This window comes from Neomonachus schauinslandi, chromosome 12, assembly GCF_002201575.2.
Source record: "Neomonachus schauinslandi chromosome 12, ASM220157v2, whole genome shotgun sequence".
Taxonomy (NCBI): Eukaryota; Metazoa; Chordata; class Mammalia; order Carnivora; family Phocidae; genus Neomonachus; species Neomonachus schauinslandi.
The window spans coordinates 55885711-55900337 of record NC_058414.1 but is presented as its reverse complement, the minus strand read 5'-3'; the positions used below and the strand labels follow the sequence as shown (position 1 = coordinate 55900337).

General features: G+C 41.5%; 1 protein-coding gene and 1 long non-coding RNA gene across 3 annotated transcripts in view; one reads left to right on the top strand and one right to left on the bottom strand.

Annotated features, from left to right (window-relative positions):
• Positions 1 to 9094: 9094 nt before the first annotated feature.
• Positions 9095 to 14627, bottom strand: part of LOC110580074 — a 53612-nt gene continuing 48079 nt past the window's right edge. For both annotated transcript variants that reach the window (XR_002480307.2, XR_002480306.2), the window contains exon 3: positions 9095 to 9110. This is a non-coding gene — a long non-coding RNA (uncharacterized LOC110580074). The remainder of the gene's footprint in view (positions 9111 to 14627) is intronic.
• The window catches only part of C12H7orf31 (chromosome 12 C7orf31 homolog), a 37391-nt gene continuing 36571 nt past the window's right edge, over positions 13808 to 14627 (top strand). Inside the window, exon 1 of the mRNA XM_021689736.1 lies at positions 13808 to 13941. Within this exon, the coding sequence (XP_021545411.1) occupies positions 13808 to 13941 (134 nt within the window). The remainder of the gene's footprint in view (positions 13942 to 14627) is intronic.

Below are 14627 nucleotides of genomic sequence, written 5' to 3'. Positions count from 1 at the left end.
TTAGCTCTGGGCTTGTCTTATATGCCTTTATTATATTAAGGTATACTTCTTCTAGATCTAAGTTGTTGAATTTTTATCATGGATGAACGTTGAATTTTATCAAATGCTTTTCTGCATCTACTGAGATTATCATATGATTTTTATCTTTTATTCAATTAATGTGATATATCACATTTGTTGATTTGTATCTGTTGAACCATTCTTGCATCCCAAGGATGAATCTCACTTGATAAGATACTTTTAATGTGTTGTGGAACTTAGTTTTGTAGTATTTTGTTGAGAATTTTTGCAACTATATGTACCAGGGATATTGACCTATAGTTTTCTTTTCTTGTAATGTCCTTAGCAAGCTTTGGTAGCAGGGTAATGCTGGCCTTGTAAAATAAGTGTGAGAGTGTTACCCTTCTTCTATTTTTTTCCGAAGAGTCTGAGAAGGATTGGTGTTACTTCTTCTGTAAGTGCTTCATAGAATTCACCAATGAAATTATCTGGTCATGGGTTTTTCTGTGTTATAAGGTTTTTGATTACTGATTCAATCTCCTTACTCATTATTGATCTGTTCAGATATTCTATTTCTTTCTGACTCAGTCTTGGTAGGTTGCATGCTTCTAGGAATTTATCCATTTCTTCTAGGTTGTCCACCTTGTTGGTGTACAATTAATTATTCATTGTAGTTTCTTATGATCCTATTTCTGTGGTATCAATTATAATGCCTCCTTTTTCATTTATAATTTTATTAACTTGGGTCCTCTTTTTTTCTTGGCTAGTCTAGCTAAAGGCTTGTCCTTTTTGTTCATCTTTTCAAAGAACCAACTCTTAGTTTTGTTAATCTTTTCTATTGTTTTTCTATTCTCTATTTAGTTTACTTCTGCTCTAATGTTTATTTCCATCCTCCTGATTACTTTGGGTTTAATTTGCTCTTTTACTAATTCCTTGAGGAACTAGTTAGGTTGTTCATTTGAGGTCTTTCTTTTTTCTTGATGTATGCATATATCACTATAAGCCCTTAGAACTGCTTTTGCTGCATATCCTGTATTTTGGTATGCTGTGTTTTCATTTTATCTCAAGATATTTTTTATTTCCTTTTTATTTCTTCTTTGACCCATTCATTGCTCAGAAGTGTTCTAATTTCCACTTATGAATTTTCCAATTTTCCTCCTATTATTTATTTCTAGTTTCATACTATTGTGATCAAAAAAGATATTGAACGATTCAGTATCTTTTTAAAGACTTCTTTTGTGACCTAACCTTCCTTTGTGATCCATTCTAGAAAATGTTCTGTGTGCACTTGAGAAAAATGTGTATTCTGCTGCTGTTGGATGAATGTTGTTCAAATCGCTGTTTCCTTATTGATTGTCTGTCTGGATGATCTATTCATTATTCATTGTTGTTTACTTCTCCTTTTAGTTCTGTTAGTATTTGCTTTATGTATTTAGGGGCTCTGATGTTGGCTGCATAAACATTTACAATTGTTGTATCTTCTTGATGAATTGACACCTTTATCATTTTTATAATGACCTTGTCTCTTTAGACCATTTTTAGCTTAAAGTCCATTTTGTCTAAGTAAAGCTATGTCTGCTGTCTTTTGATTATCATTTGCTTGAAATATCTCTTTCCAGCCCTTCACTCTCAGTCCATGTGTGTCCTTACAGTTAAGTGAGTCTCTTATGAGCAGCATATCATTGGATCTTTTTTTATGCATTCATTCTATCTTTAGATTGAAGAATCTAATCCATTTATTTTATTTTTATTTTTTTTTATTTTTTTTTTAAAGATTTTATTTATTTATTTGACAGAGAAAGACACAGCGAGAGAGGGAACACAAGCAGGGGGAGTGGCAGAGGGAGAAGCAGGCTTCCCACCGAGCAGGGAGCCCGATGCGGGGCTCGATCCCAGGACCCTGGGATCAGGACCTGAGCCGAAGGCAGACGCTTAACGACTGAGCCACCCAGGCACCCCTAATCCATTTATTTTAAAAGCAATTACTGATAGGCAAGGACTTACTATTGCCATTTTGTTCATTTTTTTCTGACTGCTTTGTAGATTTTTTGTTCCTGCTTCCTCTCTTGCTGTCTTCCTTTGTTACTTGATGACTTTTTGTGGTAGTATACTTTGACTCTTTTATCATAATTTTTGTGTATCTAATCCAGATTTTCTTTTGTGGTTGCCATGAGACTTACACAAAATATCTTATAATATCCTATTTTAAGCTAATAGCAATTCAACTTTGGTAGCATACAGATACTTTATACTTTTATTTCTCCCCCACTATCACATTTTAGGTTATTGATGATACAATGTATGTCTTTTTATATCGTGTATCCAGTAACATATTATTGTAGTTATGGCTATTTTTAATCATTTGTTTTTGAACTTTTAAACAGGAGTTGTAAATTATGCACCACCATTACAATATTAGAAAATCTGACTTTGACTATATGTTTACCATTACCAGTGACTTTTACATATTCACTTTTTATTATGTTAATTAACATCCTTTTATTTCAGCTTGAAGAATGCCCTTTGGCATTTCTTGTAAGTCATGTCTAGTGGTGATGAACTCCCTCAGCTTTTGTTTCTTAGGGGAAGTCTTTCTTTCTGTTCCCTTTTAAAGTACAGCTTTGTCAGGTATAGTATTCTTGGTTGACAGGTTTTTTTTTTTCTTTCAATATTTTAAATATATCATACCACTCTCTCCTAGACTGCAAAGTTTCTTTCTTTTTTTAGAGATTTTATTTATTTATTTGACAGAGAGAGATATAGCAAGAGAGGGAACACAAGCAGGGGGAGTGGGAGAAGGCGAAGCAGGCTTCCCGCTGAGCAAGGAGCCCAATGCAGGGGCTTGATCCCAGGACCCTGGGATCATGACCTGAGCCGAAGACAGACACTTAATGACTGAGCCACGCAGACACCCCGACTGCCTCCCATGTATGTGACAACTCATTTTTCCTGCTTTCAAGATTCTTTGTTCCAAATTTTGACAATTTAATTATAATATCTTAGTGTAGCCCTTTATGGGTTCAACCTATTTGGGGTTGTTTAGACCCCATGAATCTGGATGTCAATTTATCTCCCCAAATTTGGGAAGTTTTCAGCCATTATTGCTTTAAAGAGACTTTCTGGGGGTGGCTGGGTGGCTCAATCAGTTAAGCATCCAACTCTTGATTTCAGCTCAGGTCATGATCTCAGGGTCGTCAGATCAAGCCCTGCATGGGGCTCCACACTCAGCACAAAGCCCACTTGTCCCTCTCCCTCTGCTCCTCTCCCCACTCACTCTCTCTCTTAAATAAAATCTTTAAAAAAATAGATTTTCTGTCCCTTTCTTTTTCTGTCCTCCTTCTGGGATTTCCATTTTACTGTTTCTCTTGATGGTATAAGTCCCATAGGCTTTCTTCACTCTTTTTCATTCTTTTTTCTTTTTGCTCCTCTGACTGGGTAATTTCAAATGCCCTACCTTTAGTTCACTGATTCTTTCTTCTGCTTAGTCAAGTGTGCTGTTGAAGCTCTCTATTAAATTCTTCAGTTCAGTCATTCTATTTTAGTTCTAGGATTTCTGTTTGGGGTTTTTATGGTTTCCATTTCTTCATTGAACTTCTCATTTTGTTTATGCATTGTTTTCCTAATTTTGTTTAACTTTCTGTGTGTTCTTATAGTTCACTGAATTTCTTCAGAGGGTTATTCTGAATTCTTTATCAGACAATTCATAGATCTCCATTTTTTTAGGGTCAGTTATTGAACCTTTATTAGTTTCCTTTAGTCATGTTTCCCTGATTCTTCATGATCCTTGATTCCCTGCATTTGTATCTATGCATTTGAATAGCAGTGTCTTCTTCTATACTTTACAGGTTCATTTCAGCAGAGAAAGATCTTCACTAGTCAGCTCAGCTGGACTGGATGGGTCAGCTGGCACAGTCTGTGAGCAACTGGGCTTGCTATCAGGGTCTAGTTGAGCGAGGCCACTGCTTATGCTCTGAGGTTGTAAGGGGGGAGGGTGCCACTGGCTGAGCTCCAGGGTAGGCCTCCTGGCTGAGCCACATGTCAAGCAAAGTTGTTGGGTGGGCTCTCTCATGGGGTGAGGCTGTTGGCTGTGCTTCACAGTCAGATGTGGCCACTAGTTGGGCTTTGCAATCATCTCTGGTCAGGCAAGGTCACAGGCTATGTTCCATGGTGGGTGATGCCACTGGTTGAACTCCACGGTTGGGAAAGGCTATGGGCTGAGCTCTGCAATTGCTCCTGTTAGATTGGATCTCAGACTGTGCTCTCCAACTGGATGATGCTGCTGACTGGACTCTGTGCTCGGGTGGGACTGCAGGCAGAGCTTCAGGGTTGGACAGGCCTCAGGCTAGTTCCTATGAAGAGGCAAGGCCACAGACCCTGAAGCTGGGCAACCATACATAAGCATACAGGCTATGCTTCATGATTAGGTAGGCTGCTGGCTGTGCTCTCTGGTCAGGAGGGGTCCAGCTGTATCCTGTACTTTGGTGGGGCTAGTGTACACTGAGGTCTAGCAGGGTAACTGGCTGGGTTCCCTATTAGGTAAGGCCATGGACTGGGTTCAGCAATTGGGTTGGGCTCTAGGCTGGGCTCCACAGCTGGGCAGTAATATAGGCTTGACTGCAAGCCTTCCTAAGGTCACTGTTCACACTCCCTGGTTATGTGGGGTGGGGCCAGAGCTATACTTAATAGTTGGGCAAAACTGCTGACCTGGCTCCCTGCCTGTGCATGGCTGTAGGATGGACTCTGTGGTTGCCTGGATTTCCTGATCAGGTGGGATTGGAAGCTATATTCAAGAATTGGGTGCAGATGGAAATTTGCTTCCCTGCCTCGGGTGAGGAGGCATAGAACAGGCTCAACAGCTGGTAAAGCCTGTTAGGTAGGGACCCAAATCAAGCAGAACTGCCAACCAAGTTCCCTGTCCAGACAGGGCCACTGGCTAGGACCTCTGCTCAGGCACCACTGCAAGCAGGAATGTGATTTGCCAAGTTCTGAGCTTCAGTTGCTGTAAGCCCTAACCTCTTCTCCATCTCTATCTTATCCCCAGTGGTTGAGCCCCACAGATTCTCCCAGCCATCTCTGTGAAGGAAGACCCAAGTGGGTTTCCTGGGAAGCATCCCACAATGCTCAGAGGCTGGATGTCCACCTAGGGCTCTATATTTTTCCCCACTTGTGAAACCATAGGCCCTGGGGGGACTTCAGTGCATCCAGGCATGGAGGGGCAATAGAATCAGAGTGCAGTCACTCCTCCTACTCTCCTAATGAGGTTCTTCTCAATCTCTGCAGACATGGAAGTGCTTCAGCCTCACCCCTGGGTTCTGCGATTTTCACAATGTCTTGTCTATAGATAGTTGCTAGTTGGTCTTCTTATATAGGGGGACTGAAGTGAAGAATGGCCTATGTCACCATATTGATTATGTCACTTTTTCCGTTGTGTTTAACTTAAATAAATGTTATGGAGCTTTAGATCTTATTCTGTTTCTTTTTTATTCAACAGTTTTTCTTACCTATGTGTGATACAATATGTATAGTTAGGAAAACAGAAACGGAACTAGGCATTTCAGCAGAGGGAATACAGAAAAGTGATGACAGAGATGTACTGAAATGTACAGAGATGAAATATAGAAAAGTGATGACAGAGATGTACCAAAACAAGAATAGAAAAAAACAAAACAGGGGCGCCTGGGTGGCTCAGTTGGTTAAGCGACTGCCTTTGGCTCAGGTCATGATCCCAGGGTCCTGGGATCGAGTCCCACATTGGGCTCCCGGCTCAGCAGGAAGCCTGCTTCTCCCTCTCCCACTCCCCCTGCTTGTGTTCCTGTTCTTGCTGTCTCTGTCTCTGTCAAATAAATAAATAAAAAAAAGAAAAAAAGGGCGCCTGGGTGGCTCAGTCGGTTAAGCGACTGCCTTCGGCTCAGGTCATGATCCTGGAGTCCCTGGATCGAGTCCCACATCGGGCTCCCTGCTCGGCAGGGAGTCTGCTTCTCCCTCTGACCCTCCCCCCTCTCATGTGCTCTCTCTCATTCTCTCTCTCTCAAATAAATAAATAAAATCTTTAAAAAAAAAAAAAGAAAAAAGAAAAAAACAAAACAAATAATAATGACAATAAGTTGGGGAAGCAGAGGATAAATTAGGGGTTACCAAGTCCTGAAAGCTCATGAATCTTAACTCTGACCTGTGAGGGAGGGTCTCAAACACACAGCAAAATCCAGGACTAGAATAGCTGCTGGAAGCATGAGAACTGAATAAAGATTCTAGACACTGAAGAGTGCTGGGGACACACTGGAGTTCAGGCCTAGGGACAGTGAAGGGACTTTGGTGAACATTCTGGCCATTCAGCTAAGGCCCCTTTATAAAGGGGCAAAGAGTCAGGGGCAAAGTTGAAATAGACCCACCTTAATAAAGGCTAAAACCAAGTCTCATACATGCTGGTAATTTAACTGCCTGCCAGAAAAAAACTCAATACTCTTTCAATACCAACAACATAATCCAAAGGATGATTCCAAAATTCCTTACTTGAAAAAGTGACAGAGGTAAAATGTGGACCTAAAGGAAATTTAATGGAATGACCAACATCAGAACCTACCCATGAGTGTGAACTAAAATTGTACCATTATACTATGGGCCAAGTGTTTTTTAGGAATCAAAGATTTCCTAGGCACAAAAACATACCAAAGAGATTTTAAATAGACAGTTTCCCACCACATTATAGTATTAATAAATAAACCAAACTATAAAATAAAATAAAAACAAGAAAGGCTTTCCCTATTCTCAAGACTCAACAAGACCCAACTAGCTTAATCCAATGGCAAATATTCAACCCAATTCAACAGATTTACTTGGTACCTACCTAGGTGTTTCCAGAATTATTTAGCCCACTGGCACTGGCTTCAAGGAGGGAACAACCAAACAATTATTCTTTTCATGAGCATTTAAGTGCCTGTTAGGTACTAAGCACTAAAGGTGTGCATTAGGAACCCAAAATGAATTGAAAAACACTAATCCTGCTTTTTAGGAACTCCTATATTATGGAGAGAGGTAGACATACAAACTCCTATATTATAGAGAGAGGTAGACATACAAACCAATAGATACTGCAATGTAAGTGTTGTAATACAGAGGCAAGCACTAAAGGGGAAGACATGAGGGTGCATTTAACTTTCCACAGAGAAGAAAAGAATATCAGGATAGCAGAAAAGAGCATAGCTTTGATGTCCAGACAAACATGGATCATTTTTCATATATGTCAAATAAGAATAATATCTACTTCACAGGGCTGCTGTGGGATTTAAAATTATGTACACCTACACACACACACACACACATAATTCTATCATAGCACCTGGCACATAGTATGTGTTAAATAAATTATCTTTGCTAAGGTGTGCAAATTATCAATTTATTGGTTCTCCATTCCAAATTCACTCTTCTTTGCCCTGCATTTTGTGATAGTGGACTTGGATCCCGCAAAAGCTTCTCCTTTGTCAGGTGGCAGAATTTTAAACTTCATCAATAGAGGGTACTGGAATGACCCTGCAAGGCAAAGGTAACAGTATAAGACACTTCTGTTTCAGGTACTGATCCTCTATTATTATTATTCACCACCAGAGCCCAGCGGCTACAAAGAAGAGTTCCAGCTGTGCCATTAGACCACTCTCTCTCCACCAGCAGCTGTATCCAGCCCGTACCCTCCCGCAATGGCAGGCCACTTCTAAAGGCCAGTTCTGGCCAACTCATATCTTTCAAGCAAGATTTGCATTTTACATCTCAGATTTGCATTTTACAAAAGTCTCCCAGGTGGCAGTGTAGAGAATGATAGGATGAAGCTAAAACTTGGAGGAAGGCAAAGTAGTAGAACACTGTAACTGATGTTTCTAAAACTCACTAACATTTCCAGTTCCCTCTTTTTCTAGGTACATAGGAACATGACATATCCCAGGCCACGTCCTGTTATTTCCTGTGGCCACTGAAATGTTTAGAAACTGATGCAAATCACTTCTGAGTAGAAACATTTAAGAGCTGGTACTTAATTATCTACACTCCCTTCTGCTGGTCCAAATCTTGAGGCCCCCATACTGAGATGGCAGAATTGTCAGACAGTAGGTTTTCCATCAACCTAGACCCCTGAATGACAAGGTGCAGAGGCCCCCTGCAGTACTGGAGCATAAGGAGAAACTAGCTACTGAGATTTTAGGCCACTTCGATTCAGGGGTTATATGTTACTGTGGCATGAACTAGCCTAAAGTCCACTCCTTTGGCTCTTCAGTATCCACAGACACCTCTCTACCCATATTTAAACATCAATGCAGTAATAATATGGCATGCTTCCACCTAAAATGATGAAATTATTTTTCATACAAATGAATATACTATCACTCTCTCCCCAGAAGGTCCTAACAGTCACCATGTCTACTTCTGAATAATGTTAATTTCCTCTCCTAGTTTAGTTACAATGCCATCAAAATATTCTGCATCTTAAATACTACACTGTAAAGTCAACCACCAACAAACATCCTTTAATTAACATTAAAATATTAAAACATTCTAATATTTAAAAAAATAAGAAAGACAAAAAATCACACAATATGTACAAACATTACATAACAAGTGTTTGGTTATCTATTACTGCATGATAAACCCTCCCAGGACTTGGTGGTTTTAAAGAACAACTGTTTTATTACCTTGTGATTCTGTAGGTTGACTGAGATCATGTGGGCAGTTCTTCTGCTGGTGTCACCTGGGGCCTCTCATGTGGTTGAGTCAGATGACAGGTGGGACTGGAGTCATCTCTTCAGATAACAGGGACATTATGACAACAGGGTCTCTCTCCCTCTTCATGTAATCTTTCCACAGGGTCTCTCCAGTAAGGTAGTCAGACTTATTTCATGGTGGTTCAGAGCTCCCAAAAGCAAATGTTCCAAGAAGGAGAAAGTAGAAGCTGCCAATCCTCTTAAAGACTAGGTCTAGAATTGGTACAGCACCACTTCTACTGCATGCAAGTGGTTAACATGAGTCACAGACCAGCCCATTCAAATGTAGGTGGGAAGTACACATGAGCATTAATAGCAGGAGCTGTGGTTCACTGGGGGCCATCTTTGGAGCCTAGTCCACCTAGACTAGGAAGAAAATACACAGCATGACTACAGTCCTCACTTCCATAATTCTTGAGGCTAGAAGTGCAAGAGTGTTTGCCTCTCGATGCTGCACCTACACATTGGACTATAACTGGTCCCTGGGTCCATATCCCGAGATTGCAGGCACTGGGACAATCCCTGACACATTCTAGGCAATTAGGGATTATTTACTAAATAAGCACATTTTATAAATATCTGCATCTATGTCATTTCAATGACTACATAGTTCCTTAGCTACTTAAGGCAAAAAAACTCAATTTACTATTAATTAAAGTGTCATTAAACTCATTTGTAATCAGTTCAATTTTAAAGCCAGCAGAATATGTATTTTTAATTGTCATCCTAATAAGTAGGATATATACATTGGAATCAATGAGGTTTTAAGCTTTGCAATATTTTTAAATGTATATTTTAAAGTCACTGAAAGAGACTTCCCAACCCATCTTCTAGGCAAGGAATAAGACTCAAACTTTTTCCCTTTAAAAAATACTCATGAGGGTGCCTGAGTGGCTCTGCCAGTTAAGCATCTGCCTTCAGCCAGGTCATAATCCCAGGGTCCTGGGATCAAGTCCTGCATCTGGTTCCTTGCTCAGCAGGGAGTCTGTTTCTCCCTCTGCCTGCTGCTCTCCCTGCTTGTTCACTTTCTCTCTCATTCTCTTTCCCTCTCCCTCTCTCACAAATAAATCTTAAAAAAAAAAAAATCCTGCATTCATAATGACATGTATGGATCTTGAGGGCATTATGCTAAGTAAAATAAGAGAAAGATAAATACTGTATGATCTCACTTATATGTGGAATCCAAAAAAAAACCAAACTCATAGAAAAAAAGATCACATCTGTAGTCACCAAAGGCAGGGGGTAAGAGATGAGGGAATCAAGTGAAGGTGGTCAAAAAGTACAAATTTCCAAATACAAAAAGTACTGGGAGATAATGCACAACAGGATGACTAGAGTTAATGCTATATGGTATATTTGAAGTTATTAAGAGAGCAAATCCTAAAAGATTTCATCACAAGGGAAAAAAAGTCTTTTTTGTAACTAAACATGGTGACAGATGCTAACAACTAAAATTATTGTGATAACTATTTCATAACATACACATATATGAAGTCATTATGCTGTACACTTTAAACTTATACAATGTTATATATCAATTATATCAAAACTGAGAGGTGGGAATTTTTTTAAATACTCCTATCTACCAAGAAGTACCAGATATCTCAAAACCTTATTTGGTTCATTATCAAATACCACTTATTTAAGTCTCTATAGGGCACCTGGGTGGCTCAGTTGGTTAAGCGACTGCCTTCGGCTCAGGTCATGATCCTGGAGTCCCGGGATCGAGTCCCGCATCGGGCTCCCTGCTCGGCAGGGAGTCTGCTTCTCCCTCTGACCCTCCTCCCTCTCATGCTCTCTGTCTCTCATTCTCTCTCTCGCAAATAAATAAAATCTTAAAATAAATAAATAAATAAAAAATAAAAGTCTCGATAACAGATTTAAAACAAAGGTTACAGAGTATAACTAATAATTTACATTATTATTGTCTTCCTATATATTATTTCCTTGAAGGTTAAAGGTCTAACTTTAGGGGTTTGGAATTTTTGTCAATCCAGCCACAATATTCTATGCATACATTTTTTCAATCCCAAATTTCATTTTCCCTGCTGGAAGGATTAGTGGTGACTCAAAGAATATATTAAGGTAAATGAGGTGATGAAGGAGAGATCAACCTGTCAGAAGTAGGAAAGTGATCCGAGGCTACTGACTCCACTGGTGGTGGTGAGAGACCTAAGTCAGTTATTTTGAGCACCTCCCCGTAAGTGGCTACTTTGTGTTGTTGGGGTCACATATATCACCTGATGGCTGAGGCGGTGTGAGTTAAGTTAAAAAAGCCTAGAATAAGGAGCATGGTCAAGTAGACCCAGTCTTGACATCCTCAGGAAACTTTCAGATAGGGAAGGATTTCCAAAGTGAACCCTTGTTTTATAAAGATCTGACAATGAATTTTTTTTAAAGATTTTATTTATTTATTTAACAGAGACACAGCGAGAGAGGGAACACAAGCAGGGGGAGTGGGAGAGGGAGAAGCAGGCTTCCCATCAAGCAGGGAGCCCGATGCGGGACTCTGGGATCATGACCTGAGCCAAAGGCAGACGGTTAACAACTGAGCCACCCAGGCACCCCCTGACAATGAATTTTTTTCTTGCCTATAAGTTTTATTTGGAAATAGCAAATTTAAAAATAAGTAATTATATTTCCCTACCCTTTACTCCCACTTGACAGAAAATAAAATTTCAAACCCAGTAGAACCTGTAGACTATCACCATATATCCTGGTCAATCAACCCATTGTTGCCCTAACTTCCCTGGTACCACAACCATTCACATACATAGAAACATGGGGCTAGTGATGCAGCTTCAGCAGATATGCCTGATTCAATCTATTATGCTCAATTATTACCTCCCAGGAAGAATCAAGCCATAAGGAAATGGGACAAAGGTCAAGCACAATTGAAAGGTGGAATATGTAAATTAATGGAAGGCTGGGCACAGGAAATAGGCTGAGCTGACAGGAAATTTAATGGGAAGGAATTTAAAGGGAAATCCTGAAAACCCTAGAGCAGCAAAAGGACAAAATAAAATTTAAAAAAAGGTTAGGATGGACTTCCATGAGAAGTTTTTTGGGGTGGGGGCAAGATGTTTAAAGGAGTAAAAGGTATAGGCAAACCACCTAATTCACAACTCTTATCTCCAGCAGTATTTACTCTTGCAAGTGGAGTTGTGGAAGAGGTGCCGGGACTAAAAAGTTGACCAAAAATACAAAATGACTACCTTGCCTACTCCAGTGTACCTTTCTTTCCCTCACATCAGCTAACATTAACCTAGAAGGCACAGCATAAAATGAATACCCACTGGTCGGCTGATTAAAAAGTTGTAAAAAAAAAAAAAAAAAAAAAAAAAGGCAGAGAACGAGGACACTGTCACACCTCCCTTCTTAGAGGTGGTGATCACTCTTACCCCCACATCCTTCTGTGTTCCTGCAGGCTTGGTTCTAGCCTCTCCCGAAACCTAAGCTTCCCACGCCCCCATCCCTCTGGGGAGCCCAGTTCTCAGTCATCAGAGAAACTCATGGCTCCTTAAGTGCAGAAACGTGGTTCACATTTGTTTCTGGGGGGGAAAGGCAAGGGCAGGGGTGCGGGTAACTGAGGACATCAAGGTGGGGCTAGATCCTTGGGAACTGCATAGGGCATCCGCAGGCCAACCTGCCCGTTCACCACTTCCGCACCCACCCAGCGGAGGAAGAGCTGAGGTTCTCACAGGGCGCAATCCCGCGAGCTGCGCGTGCAGAGATCTGAGAAGCCACCCTGGATGTGGCGGCACTCTTCTCCATTCCCGCAAGGGGAGGTGGAGGGGGAACATGGGTTGGTCGCTCCCGCCTCACCAGGGTGTCCTCTGGCCCTCAATCCTGGCCCTGTGCTCATCCTCTGCCCGGTCCACACGAGCGAACGCCTCGGCCAGGGGAAAAGCCTAGAACAGGCAGCCCACAAAGAAGAACATGAAGCCGCCACGAGAGGTCGCCTGGGGTCAGAGCGGGGCGAGGCGTGGGGGCGGGGCCGGGGGCCTGGGTCGCCGGAAGAGTTCCTTTCACCTCTACACTGGATGTCTAGCCCTCCCTCCACGCTTCACGTCCCACTTCCCATTCCTACGGGTCGCGGAGCGAGCCTGCGAAACCTCTAAGAGCCGCCCGCTGCCCCGCAAGAATGCATTACCTAGTGCCACGGTCACGGTTGCCGTCACAGGCACCCTCAACCCCACCCCTGGCCTGTCCGCGGTCCCTCTCTCTCTCCCACCCGCACCTGCCCCCAGCCCGCAAGCTCCCCGGGCCCGCAGGTGCGGATGACAGCGGGATTCCATGCCCCGCAGAGGCCCACCAGCTCTGGGGAAGGGGAGACGCGGTCCAGAGCCGCTCCCAGGCGGATGTCTCAGGTGCGTCCGAACCCCCTAGTCACACTGCTTGGCAGGACGCTGATGGCCAGGGAGCCACGCGGTCCCAGCCAAGGTGCCTCCTCGGCTTCCCCCTCCAAGTCTGAGGGAGAGGGTGGGATTCTCACCCCTTTGGCGTCCTGCTCGTGCTGCGCCCCTGCTTCTCCACTCTGCAAAGTGTTTCTCTCATTCCGGATCCCTGAAACCTTTAGAAGCACAGCTGCTGATTCTTTTGGATGATTCTGCCTACTTTTTGGAAATATTATGGGGTGGGGAGGGAGTGGGGGATCAGCTGAGCTTTCTTAAATAGTTATGGTAAATTTTGAGGCAAAAATATAATTTCAGTTGATGTCAGTAGTGGCCTTTTATGGATATGGACCTATATGTCATGTCATCCACATAGTGTTTAGATTGTACTAAGGAACATCTTCCACTTGTGGATTTGTTTCCATTGAAATTCATTTCCATAGAATTTAAGTTGCTATTTATTACTGATGTGATCATCTGAGGGTCCACAGACCGCCTGTTGGTGAAGTGATTTCTATGCAGTGGTGACTTGAACAATTCAGGAGTATAAAGTATGTTCCCTGCCTTCCCTGAGGGAGGGTCATTGTGATAGTGACCAAATCAAGCTGACTGCTGAACGGAGTGTGCCCTCCTCTTCTCTTCCAGTCTGTGCCATCTTAGTCAAGAAACATGGAGGTAATTCATGGCAGGCCCTATTGTTGCAGAGAGCTTGAAGGAGCTGACACACTGTCCAATACCTTCTACTCTAATGAACTGCACACTCCGCTACAAACAACTATTCGTCCAACTGCCTCAGAGGACAGGTAAAACAAAAACTAGAGAATGTAAATAATTAAAAAGGGCTTTAATACATTAGTTTATTTTTATATGTGATATATGTGAGAAAAAAACATTCAGTTAGGGGGCTCTTCTGTTTTCACATCATAGGGATGGCATAACATGACAATTAACTGTAAAGTCTCCACATCCGTTAGGAACTTGATCAAAAGTAAGTTGGTGTGTCTTTTTACAAGGCAGACCTCAATTTCATCCACTACATTCTGGAACTCCAGAATGATCACTTCCTTCATTTGAAAATTAATCTGTTTAATCAAACTTTTTATTTTATAAGGAGTAGTGTAGTGGTTCCCTAACATCCCCTAACACCATCTGTTCAAAACACTCCCAGAATCTGTTGTTCATGATTGCTATCTAAATTTTTGCTTTACTGAATTTCCTGTAACACATTAATTACAAATTATTATTAAAACTGCACCTAACGTATACCGAGTAATTACTGTGAGTGGGCACTGAACCAAATGCTTTGAATGTAGCAGTTCTTTTACTCCTCACAACAACCCTATAAGTACTATTATTATCCCCATTTTACATATGAAGTAATGGGTACAAATAAGTAATTTTCCAAGATCTTAGTGCCAGCTTTCTGTTTTTACTTGAATCATTTTGAGGCAAAAGAAAATCTCAAAACACTTGGACAGTGAAAAAATAG